The sequence below is a fragment of the Erpetoichthys calabaricus genome, chromosome 6 (genome assembly GCF_900747795.2).
Source record: "Erpetoichthys calabaricus chromosome 6, fErpCal1.3, whole genome shotgun sequence".
Taxonomy (NCBI): Eukaryota; Metazoa; Chordata; class Cladistia; order Polypteriformes; family Polypteridae; genus Erpetoichthys; species Erpetoichthys calabaricus.
This window is the reverse complement of record NC_041399.2, coordinates 192,677,092-192,689,665: the sequence shown is the minus strand read 5'-3', so window position 1 is coordinate 192,689,665 and position 12,574 is coordinate 192,677,092. Positions and strand designations below refer to the sequence as shown.

The 12,574-nt window shown below is 39.6% G+C and overlaps 1 protein-coding gene across 1 annotated transcript in view; it reads right to left on the bottom strand.

Moving 5' to 3' along the window:
- kif9 (kinesin family member 9) overlaps positions 1–12,574 on the bottom strand; it is a 49,931-nt gene that overhangs the window by 1,987 nt on the left and 35,370 nt on the right. Inside the window, exons 19-20 of the mRNA XM_028804219.2 lie at positions 10,899–11,014; positions 5,716–5,820 (exon numbers count right to left, since the gene is read on the bottom strand). Of these exons, the coding sequence (XP_028660052.1) occupies positions 5,716–5,820; positions 10,899–11,014 (221 nt within the window). The remainder of the gene's footprint in view (positions 1–5,715; positions 5,821–10,898; positions 11,015–12,574) is intronic.

The window sequence follows — 12,574 nt, the reverse complement described above, 5'->3', positions numbered from 1 at the left end:
CTTCCACATGCAAGCACCACACCTCAAATCAACTCCAGGCCTTTTATCTGCTTAATTGATAATGACATAACGACGGACTTGCCAACACCTGCCCATGAAATAGCCTTTGAGTCAATTGTCCAATTACTTTTGAGCCTCTGAAATGAAGGGATTGTGTTAATAAAATGCTTTAGTTGCCTCACATTTTTATGCAATCGTTTTGTTCACCCCACTGAATTAAAGCTGAAAGTCTGCACTTCAACTGCATCTGAGTTGTTTCATTTCAAATTCATTGTGGTAATGTACAGAACCAAAATTAGAAAAAAGTTGTCTCTGTCCAAATATTTATGGACCTAACTGTAAAACTATTCAGCTTCTCCTAAGGTATATGAGCAACAGAACAACAAAATTAGAACTGAACGGCAGTTTCAACTCTGATATGAAGTCTGGTCCATAAGTATTTGGACAGTGACACAATTTTCATAATTTTGGCTCTATACACCACTATTTTAAGGGGTTTACCTAAAATATCGATAGACCTGTTTAGGAATAACAGCCAGGCCCCCATTTCCAGGGCCTCAAAAGTATATGGACATTTGATTGACAAGCTGTTCCACAGCTAGGTGGGAGTAGGCCCCTCATTATTGCATTAACTATTAAGCAGGTAAAAGTTCTGGAATTGATTCCAAGTTTGAAATTTGCATTTGGAAGCTGTCAATGTGAGCTCTCAATATGAGGTCCAAAGAGCTGACCATGCAAGTGAAAACAGGCCAAACCAAACCCTTAGGAGATAGAGCAGAATCAACAGGAGTGGTCAAATCAACCATTTGGTACATTCTTAAAAAGAAGGAACACACTGGTGAGCTCAGCATCACCACAACGTCTGGAAAACCACAGACTGTCCTGGGTGATGAAGAACATCATCACAACATTTAGCCAAACCAAGAAGACTCTCCGGGAGGTAGATCCATCATTGCCAAAGTCCTCAATCAAGAGACAACTTCATTAAAGTAAAGACAGAGGATTCCCCACAAGCTGCAAACCACTGGTAAACCTCAAGCATAGGAAAGACAGATTAGACTTTGTAAGAAAACATTTGTTAAAAGCCTGTCCAGTTTGAAATTATTTTCTTTAGACAAAGGAAACAAAGATCAGTATATACCAGAATGTTGGAAAGAGAAGAGCATGGAGAAGAGAAGAAATGGCTCATGACCCGATGAACACCACATCATCTGTGAAACATGGTGGAGGCAGTGTTATAGCATGGTCATGTGTGACTGCCAATGGAAGTTAGTCACTGGTGTTGATTGATGATGTGACCGCTGGCAGAAGTAGCAGGGTGATTTCTGAAGTGTCCAGGGTGTCTCTACTGTTTGCTCAGATTCAGACAAATGCTGTAAAACTGATAGGACAACACATCACAGTACAGTTGGACAATAAGCCAAAAACATACCGCTAAAGTAAACCAAATGCTTTTCTAGGCAAAGTAGTGGAATATTCTTCAATGGCCAAGTCCATCAACTGACCTCAACCCAACTGGACATGCATTTCACTTGCTGAAGACAAAACTGATGCCAAAAAGTCCAACAAAAAAGCAGCACCTGAAGACGGCTGCAGTGAAGGCCTGGCAAAGTATCAGTAGGGTGGAAACCTAGCACTTGGAGATGGCCGTGGGTTCAGACTTCCAGAAGTCATTGACTGTAAAGGATTTTCAACCAAAATTAAAAGTGACCATCATATTTATAATGGTTAGTTTGTCCAGATACTTTTGAGCCCCTGAAAGTAGAGGCACCATGTTTAAATATGTCTTGTCATTCCTACATGGCTCATACAATATTTTTGTTAAACTTGAATTAAAGCTGAAAGTCGAAACTTCAATCACATCTTGATTGCTTTGTTTTAAATCCACTGTGGTGGGGTACAGAGGCAACATTATGAAAACTGTCCAAATACTTATGGACCTGACTGTAACACTTTCTTTACTGGAATCTGAACTTTTGTCTGAGTATTGTGGTTAAACAGAGAAAAAGAAAGAGGGAATTCTATTCTTAATAGGATAAAAGTGATTAAGAATCCAACTTAATAAAAGGACTACTGTGTGAATCTGTGTATCATTGTGTTCGTCCAGTTGCTAGGGTTAGGAAGAAAAATTTTAAAATATGCAAAACATGCAGATGGGCCAAAATATTAAAAAAAATATAATAAAACTATCATATAAGTCCAGAAATCAGAAAACTGGTGTTATAGGGTTATTCTATCTTCCAACATGAATACGCTGGAAACAGCAGCCTGTTGGGGGCTTTCTAGCACCTGCTCAGACCACATCACTGAGGCTTATAGCTGTAATGGTAATGACTAATAACTTTGGGGTGGGCAATGAATGAGTAAAAATAATGATAAATCAGCATGCACGTCAGGAAACCAGAGCCCCGACAAGACTAGGCTGGAGCCAGTGCGGTCACCACAAGCGCATTTTCCCAACAAAACACTATAAATGTGGTCAGTTAGACGAGCAACAGCAAGAAGAGCGATAAAAATGGGAAACTCCATCCAAAGAGATAAAGGCCACTGAGGAAGAAAGGGACGGGGTGTGCATTATCATACCAGACCAAATGAATAACCCATGTATTAAAATAAAATAAAAAAACATGAGATCTACATTGATTACTTAAATTTCACACAAACTATTTAAACGATAAGAACAGAGACTCCATCTTGTTCCTGCTATTTGTCTCAATATTTTAATACTGTAATGTTATTGAGAAAATTCCACGTAGCCTTTGGATGTTTCTCACCTGAAAAGTTGGCAATGGACAAGAAACTCCCCCCATTTCTGTTTTACCGGAGACACTTGTTCTGATGATGTGGACAATGAAGGACTCCTGGGGCCTCATGTATAAACGGTGCGTACACACAAAAATGTTGTGCAAGAACGTTTCCACGTTCAAATCGCGATGTATAAAACCTAAACTTGGTGTAAAGCCACGCACATTTCCAAGGTAGCTCATACCTTGTCGTACGCAAGTTCTCTGCTTGGTTTTGCAGACTGGCGGCACCCAGCGTCAAAGCAGTGCTACTGTTCCAGTGTGGTTTTTCCTTTCTTTTTTAGATCCACATCCCTGACGCGGCTTTACAAATACACTGAAATTAATCGCATATTGCTCATTAGTTTAAGGCATCTGATTGTAATTAACCTGTACCAACATAATGGTCCACAGAATGGTCAAACTATTCCAAATATCATAACTGCTTTAGCGTTGTTATTCTCAATGCACCTTCTTCTGCTTCTTTCCGCTGCTCCCGTTAGGTGTTGCCACAGTGGATCATCTTTTTCCATATTACTCGCACTGCACCACTCGGAGTATTTATATCATTGTATCTGAGTGTGAATCAGCTGATCGGAAAGAGAATTATCGGCATACAGCATCAAGCACACGCTGCCTCAGCCATTCACTATTTGAACTGCTCTCATCCGACAGACGTACAGAGCCTTTCCTGCACGGACCTCGCAGTTCATAAACTGTTTCATCCCAAGAACTATAAATGCACTCAATCAGTCCATCAAGTGCTCCTTGTAGAACTGTTTGTACTTATAAGTGTAATGAATTATTATTATCATAAGTACAATCTTCTCACTGTAAACTTGTTACACATTTATAATATTGCACAACCTGAGCCACTTTATAAAGCGCGTATTTACATATGATGACGATATAATTTTTAAGATCAAATGCAGCAAAATATGTTTATTATACAGGTAAAACTTTAACTACACGGTGCAGCAGCGCTAGCGTCGAGCTGGCGCTCCGTTCACAGAGTGTTCCTGCCTTGCGCTGCATTCTTGCTGTGGCTGACGCGACACTGGAAGGATAGATGGATAGAATAATTAAACATTACGAAGATATTTCGATGTTCCTTAAAAGTTTTGAAGAATCAGTATTCTCAGCTTACAGATGGCTTAACGTCTATTACAGAGCTGATTGTTTGGCGATTGGGTATTTGGAGAAAGAAAAGTAAGGACAGGAATTGGAGGTTAGTACGTTTGAAAGAGACAGTACTGCTGCAATAAAGTATTTCATCGAAGGTCGCGCATGGTGCAGCAAGCATCTTGCGTGAGACATGAACAATCACTGCGCCATCGTGTTCCCATGTTTAATAACATGCTTTAACTCATATCATCATGAAAATGATATCACGTATACTTCTCAGTATTTTAATTATTCAGAGAGCTGTAATATTATGATTGTAATGGATTCTGTGTCCTGTTGGAGGAAGAGAAAGCCCGGAAGCACGTAGTGATTCACACACACAGAGCACATAGAAGATCAAATACAAAACAAAGCATTTAACGTGCTACTTTAGTTACGATGGGACTTGAGAAACTAGTAAATTAAACGTTTTTAAGATGAAGTTTATGATGTTCTACTTTAATGACACAATAAACTACATGATTGAAGTGTAGAGAAAAGCCAAGCAAAATGACACCTTTTATTGGCTAACTAGAAAGATTACAATATGCAAGCTTTCGAGGCAACTCAGGCCCCTTCTTCAGGCAAGATGTAAGTGGAAATTTCGAGATTAAAGTTGACATTTCGTGCTTTTTTCACACTGTGTGCCTTTTTTTTTTCCTCTGTACCCTAATAAGCTTTCATATGACACTCAGACGGTGGGTTACGACTCGCCTTTTCACGGCGACTTTGATATGTGACAACTTCTTTTTTATTTCAGGCACTGTGCGACTTTGTGAACTTGAGCTTTCGAGTTTCTCCGACATGCTATGTCACTCGATCAACTTCCTTTTGTTGTTTATACCACTGTAAGTTTTTCTTTGCCTCCACTTGTTAATCGCTGAAATTCTTCTATTTTCCCTCGTACTTTTGCCATTGTCTTTTTACAGAAGGCTGAGCTTAAGGGCTATTTATATCCATCCATCCATTTTCCAACCCGCTGAATCCGAACACAGGGTCACGGGGGTCTGCTGGAGCCAATCCCAGCCAACACAGGGCACAAGGCAGGGAACCAATCCTGGGCAGGGTGCCAACCCACCGCAGGACACACACAAACACACCCACACACCAAGCACACACTAGGGCCAATTTAGAATCGCCAATCCACCTAACCTGCATGTCTTTGGACTGTGGGAGGAAACCGGAGCCCCCGGAGGAAACCCACGCAGACACAGGGAGAACATGCAAACTCCACGCAGGGAGGACCCGGGAATCGAACCCAGGTCCCCAGATCTCCCAACTGCGAGGCAGCAGCGCTACCCACTGCGCCACCGTGCCGCCGCTATTTATATTGATTTGCATATTCAAAGAGACGTAATTCTGGGAGGAGTTGGGGTTTGACAGCAGGCGCGTGCACGTGCATTAATTTTCATGCTGACCGTGATTTATGGAGCGGAAGAACATGGAAGCTGGTGTTTGCATAGATTTATGCATCTGGATTTTTTTGTGCGTAAGCACATTTCCGCTTTTGTGCTTGCATCATGTTATAGTGCGAATTCTACGCACAGCATTATGCATGAGGCCCCAGGTCTCTACAGCTGCTTGTATGTTCCAAGTTAAATGGGCATTAAAAGTCAAGCTAAGTTGTAGTTTTTTTTCTGCAATATTCACATATTTTATCATCTGTTGTTTGTCTTAAGATGTTTGTGGGAGTATTTTAGTCTAGAATTAGTCTGCAAAATAACATGTTTTTCAGGAGAGTACCGTTTGCCCCCTATAAAATACATACCCTTTGTTGATTCCTCATACGAGCAGAATTAAATGCTAGAGATCCAGGACTGTCACTGAACAACTCTTGATGGTATCGCTCTGATCTCTCCTGGTCATCCTCATCCTATAAAGAGATCAGGTGTAACTTGGATGACCCATTTATATTACATTTATTTCTTTTACCTAACAGTTGTATTCAAAGCAGTCCAAAAGTCACAAGGTACAGTTGCCTTTGTATTTCTGCACCTTCAGCACTGGCAGGTGAAGTGATTTAATCAGGGTCATGGGGAGCTGGGTACCATAAAGGAATGTGACCCAAAACCTTTGTCACAAGGGCACTCAGCCCACACTTATACAGTCATATGAAAAAGTTTGGGAACCCCCCTCAGCCTGCATAATAATTAACTCTACTTTCAACAAAAAAGATAACAGTGGTCTGTTTTTCATTTCCTAGGAACATCTGAGTACTGCGGTGTTTTCTGAACAAAGATTTTTAGTGAAGCAGTATTTAGTTGTATGAAATTAAATCAAATGTGAAAAACTGGCTGTGCACAAATGTGGGTCCCCTTGTAATTGTGCTGATTTGAATGCCTGTCACTGCTCAATGCTGATTACTTGCAACATCAAATTAGTTGGATTAGCTCGTTAAGCCTTGAACTTCATAGACAGGTGTGTCCAATCATGAGATATAAAGGTATTTAAGGTGGTCAATTGCCAGTTGTGCTTCCCTTTGACTCTCCTCTGAAGAGTGACAGCATGGGATCCTCAAAGCAACTCTCAAAAGATCTGAAAACAAAGATTGTTCAGTCTCATGGTTTAGGGGAAGGCTACAAAAAGCTATCTCAGAGGTTTAAACTGTCAGTTTCAACTGTAAGGAATGGAATCAGGAAATGGAAGGCCACAGGCACAGTTGCTGTTAAACCCAGCAGGTCTGGCAGGCCAAGAAAAATTCAGGAGCGGCATATGCGCAGGATTGTGAGAATGGTTACAGACAACCCACAGATCACCTCCAAAGACCTGCAAGAACATCTTGCTGCAGATGGTGTATCTGTACATCATTCTGCATTTCAGCACAATTTGCACAAAGAACATCTGTATGGCAGGGTGATGAGAAAGAAGCCCTTTCTGCACTCACACCACAAACAGAGTCACTTGTTGTATGCAAATGCTCATTTAGACAAGCCAGATTCATTTAGGAACAAAGTGCTTTAGACTGATGAGACAAAAATTGAGTTCTTTGGTCATAATAAAAAGCGCTTTGAATGGTGGAAGAAGAACACCGCATTCCAAGAAAAACACCTGCTACCTACTGTCAAAATTTGTTGGAGGTCCCATCATGCTGTGGGGCTGTGTGGCTAGTTCAGGGACTGGGGCCCTTGTTAAAGTCGAGGGTCGGATGAATTCAACCCAACATCAACAAATTCTTCAGGATAATGTTCAAGCATCCGTCACAAAGTTGAAGTTATGCAGGGGATGGATATTCCAACAAGACAATGACCCAAAACACAGTTTGAAATCTACAAAGGCATTCATGCAGAGGGAGAAGTACAATGTTCTGGAATGGCTGTCACAGGCCCCTGACTTGAATATCAACGAAAATCTATGGGATGATTTGATGCAGGCTGTCCATGCTCGGCAGCCATCAAATTGAACTGAACTGGAGAGATTTCGTATGGAAGAATGGTCACAAATACCTCCATCAAGAATCCAGATACTCATCAAAGGCTATAGGAGGCGTCTAGAGGCTGTTATATCTGCAAAGGGAGGCTCAACTATTGATGTCATATCTTTGTTGGGGTGCCCAAATGTATGCACCTGTCTAATTTTGTTATGATGCATATTTTCTGTTAATCCAATAAACTTAATGTCACTGCTAAAATCCTACTGTTTCCATAAAGCATGTCATACATTAAAAGGAAGTTGCTACTTTGAAAGGTCAGCCAATGAGAAACAAAAATCCAAAGAATTAAGAGGGGTTCCCAAACTTTTTCATATGACTGTATGTATTAGGAGGAACACCCCCACATTACGACCCTTCTAAGGAAGGTGTTTTTTTTTTCATTTTAATACCTTCTAGCATACTAAATTCATATTTTTTTTAATTTAAACTCTTTATTGTAATCATTAATGGGGTTTCGGGGTTGATGGGATACCCTTGGAAAATCACCACCAACTGTCATCACATTGGGTCCGGTCCCCCTTGGAGAACTGCCACCGACCACCTTCTACTTATCCACCAGCACAGCGCACAGTGGGCGATCTATCGCAACACACTCCTCAAAACTTGGGTGACCATTACCCGCTTTTTGTGTTACTGTGCATCACATCTCCACGCAGCCCACATTCAAATAACACACGACCCATAGTTTATAAGCCACTGAATTACAGTAATATAAATAACAATTAGCACAACAGCATACCACAATTCACATATCATTTTTGTTATTAATTTAGAATATTAATAAAACACAAACTAGCACTTTCAGAGAAAGCCTATCCATAAAGGGAGACAGGTAGTGTAAAGCAGCTTCATGGTGAATGAGAGAACGTCTCTGAACATCAAAATTAGAAAGCAGCAATCACTATGGGTCAACAATCCCTGACACTGATTCTGTGTCCAGAAAGAGACGTTGGTAGTGTTTCTCCAGTTCACTTGCAGGTAGGCAGCATATTTACTTGTCACCCAGATGACCATAAGACCAATAGATCCATTATGTACAGTGAGGTATTTGGGACCAAGATGATTCCTTATTAGAGCAAGAAAAAGCCATGGGTGTGGCACAGAGCAGTAGCTTTTTTAAGTTTACGGATAGTAAAGTGGCATCTAGAGAGTGCTCTACACTGGTGTCCCCATAGACAGGAAAAAAATAGAGATGAATTAAACTAGAACAATTCCAAAATCAAAGCCATGTTTATGAAAATACATTTTTTAAAACCAAACTACATCCTTTATTAGGAACAGCATGGTAACATGGCATACTATTCCTTCTCCTATGTCTACTTGGCCACATTTTGTCATTTAGCCTGAACTAGACATGCAAACGTTAGAAATGTATGATTTGCTCATATTGCAGGAGGAGGTTCTTTGGTGTCTGTGTTAATGCGTTTGTTTCACACAGGTCTGTCACTCCAGCATCAGGCCCTCTTCCATGTTCACCATAATGTCTTTATTCAACTCAAAAAGGCTGCAGGTCTTACAGAAATCAGTCTTAAAAGAATTAACAGAAATGAAGGAGCAGTAGGGAAATGCATTATTCTTTAATTTTAATGCTCCATGATTTAATCCACTCTTTAATTATCTTAGTTTTCGGATGCATGATAGCCTTAACATTTACTGCATGTACTGCCAAAAACTAGAATATCAATTAGAAACTAACATCAACATTCTGTGCTGGATCTTCACTGTCTTCAACTTCTGGCATCTACGGTAAACTACTCACTGAACAGTAGCCATTAAAGACAATATTGTAGTACAGACAGATGCATATTCAATAAAGTCAAACACAACAACAAGGTAAGTAAGCAAGTGGTTCAAAAATGGAACACAGGGAGAAGGAGAAGACCCACTGGAAAAACAGGTCAATACCAAACACACACAGAGCAAACCTGGTATCACTTTGAAAAAACGAAAACGGGGCATTCAGCTCTAGAAGAATAGGAACAGCACACAAGCAGCATGATAAGTGCTGACACCCATGGGTACAAACAACCTCACAATGGCCTTCTCTACATCATCAGCTGGGTGTTTATCTTTAATCTAACTGCATTTTCTCACAAGAGCAGTTTGTTGGCAAATAACTTTTTTTTTTTTGTTTGTTTCTCATACTTGCATGTCAACACACAAAAGTAAATCATCTTGCATTTCAACTGTGTTTTAACACTGCCACATCTACGTAATGTTTGTTATCAAATCAGACACTGATTTTTGCCATTTGAACCATCAGAGACCCACAAATTCTGAGAATTCAACAGTAGTTTATATTCACCTTTATTAGGGATTTTTCCATTCTAACTTTTTGTTTGTTGTAATTATATTGCAATTTTCACTTACTGCATGGCTATAGTTTTACATAAAAATGTGCAATAAAAATAAATGTTATGGATGAAAATTTAACTGTGATATTCCAGTTAATTAGAGAAAGGAATACAATGACAGAAACAGCAGTCCAGGAAGTGAGGACCCCCATTAGCTAACATGAATATGGCAATGTCAGTTTAAAGGAGGTTGGATTGGAGTATTTAGTCTTTGGTCTTTTTGGAGTTACTCCTGTGTTTGCCAACCCAAATCTTTGGATTTTGGGCACTAAGTGTAAGTGACCCAAATGTGCTTGATAAAACATGAATAAATAATAATAAACAAACCTGACTGTGTCTATCTTTGACATGTTGGGAGTAGCAGGGTTATCCATCATGGATGTGCTGGGTGCTGCTTTATTTTTGCAGGTAGTATTTTCTAAATAAACTTCACTGAGCTAAAGTTCTTTGTTCCAGCACCCCATCCACGCTTTTTGCCATTTCTCCTGGAGTAGCACCCTGTGATCCTGAATTAGTTTTAGATTCTAACACTGTAGTCCTCTTAAGTGACACTCTGCCAGCTCCCTAAATTTGTGAGGGCAGGGAGTTTGTCATAGTGGTTAAAGCTTTGAACCTTGGATTTCAAACACTGAAGTTGTTGGTCCAAATCCCACTAGTGACACTGTGTGGACTATGAGCAAGTCACTTCACCTGCCTGGACTCTAATTGGCAAAAACAAAAGAAACATAACCCAATTGTGTTTCATAGGTGTCCACAAAATAATAAAACTAATTTGGCATACCCAGTCTAGTGGGTTTGTAAAGATTGCAGCGAGATGCATGGGGTGAGCAGTCAAAATTCACTCAGTATCAAGTAAAAGCACTTGCTAATATAGCCTCGGCTAAGCTGATAATTACTGGATTTGATTTGATTTAGCTCAGTTTGCTGATTTTACAAATTGAGATTTATTACAATATATATAAAAAGGTTCACGTTTTGATGATGTAGCAGTATTTACTGCATGCTCTGAATGACACTGTTTTGGTGTCCTGTTATCACTCTTTATAAAACCAGCTGTATTGTTTGTTATTAAAATTGCTTGATGTGTACTAACGAAGACCTTTCTTACTTTCTGTCTGCATGCCACTTTTCTAATGTAAAAATAAAATATCTTGGACCAGTACTTGCCAAAGCCAGTATTCTGTTGATGGGCAGCATTCCTGGCCTGAGGGGGCCACATGTTTTCACAGCTCTCTGGATGTCCTCTGGGATTAGGAATGTTTCATTATACCAGCTGTCGAATTCTGTGAAGGTAAGATGCAAGAATAACTTTCAGGTTTCTTGGAGTTTTCAAATGCTTCAAAAAACTCAGACAAAAACAGTAATGTGAGAGTTCTGTATGGTCAAATAAGGCTTTAAAGCTAATGGAAACAGTAATAGCTTATACAGCTGAAGTCTGTGCAATACTTTGTCCCTCAAGTTAAAGCAGCAGAGAAGTGCTGTAAAAGAGGTGGTACGAGCAAATCTGAGGGTGCTGGCAGCAATGCATGGGCATGAAAAATATGAGTGGTCACACTGTATGTACTGCAGTACTGCAAAGCAGAAGCGTGATGGGCCTCGTCACAATATTTAGTTTACCATTGGTTATTTAACTGTTTATAGCCTTCTTTCCCCTTTTTGTAAATAGTTATAAGGCACCACCCTATTATCACAGCATAATTATATTAGAACAGGGCCTATCAGTGTGTCTATACTATATTCTTGTCTAGTTGATGCTTGTAAATAATTATATTTGAAAATTTATTGCTGTTTCTCTATATATGAATGAATCTATGTAAAATGTATCTTAATTTTTCTCTATACATCATTTTAATTTTCTATTTAAATAGATTAACATAATCAGATATGTTGGAGGGTGGCAAATTGAAGCACCGCATGCCCCAAGCGGCGTGAACTCTAGCCAGAGAGAAGCTCAGGAAACGTTTGCCTGAGACTAGGGGTCGTTTGCATGTATGCACACCTGAAAGGAAGATATTAAGGGCATTCATCTGCTCAGAGTGCAACCTGAGGTGGGTTTTTGGCAGTTCACTGAGACTAGTAGATATGTCCTAGGATTGACCAGGTAAACCTCACTCTGCATATAATATAGAAGAGCAACCACCAGATGTCGTCTTTTGGCCGTCTTGTCTTAAGGCAAGGAGCTGCAGGGTGAGTTAGGTGCAGTGATGAGTTGTGTGCTTTCTTTGTGAATTAATTGTGAGCTCATTGAGTTCTCTGGATTGTTAGTGGTGTATATTTTTTGTGTCTGGTTTTTCACTTTTTCATTTTTTTTTTCTTTTTTGATTCTAGGATAGAAGATCCTTCCTGATTTCATCCCACTGAATGAGGAAGAAGATCATTTGTTTTTCTTTTTCAACATTACTCAGATTTTTTTTTGTATCCAATGTAAATACTTTGCATATTCACTTGTTTTTGATTTTTGCTTTCTTTATTTGAACTGTGTAATTGCTTAACACTTTTGTAAATAACTGGCACTTGCTGAAATAAAATACACTATCGGTGAAAAGTTTTAGAATACCCCAGTTTTTCTTCAAATTTGCATTTCTACTGAACACATTTGAAAAAAAACGGAGGTGTTGTAAAACTTTTGACCGATAGTATATAAGTTCTGTTTTAGGATATGCTTTTTGTCTTTTTCTAAGTCTCTCACCTACTTATCTAATCAGTTTTAATTACAGATGCCCAGGGATCAGGTTTGTGGAAGCTAATGCATGGGGGCTTCACAGGAAGAATCCTGATTGATGGAAAGAACTCATAATCACGGTGCACGGTATGTTGGTTTTCTGCATGTAGTGAAAAATTTC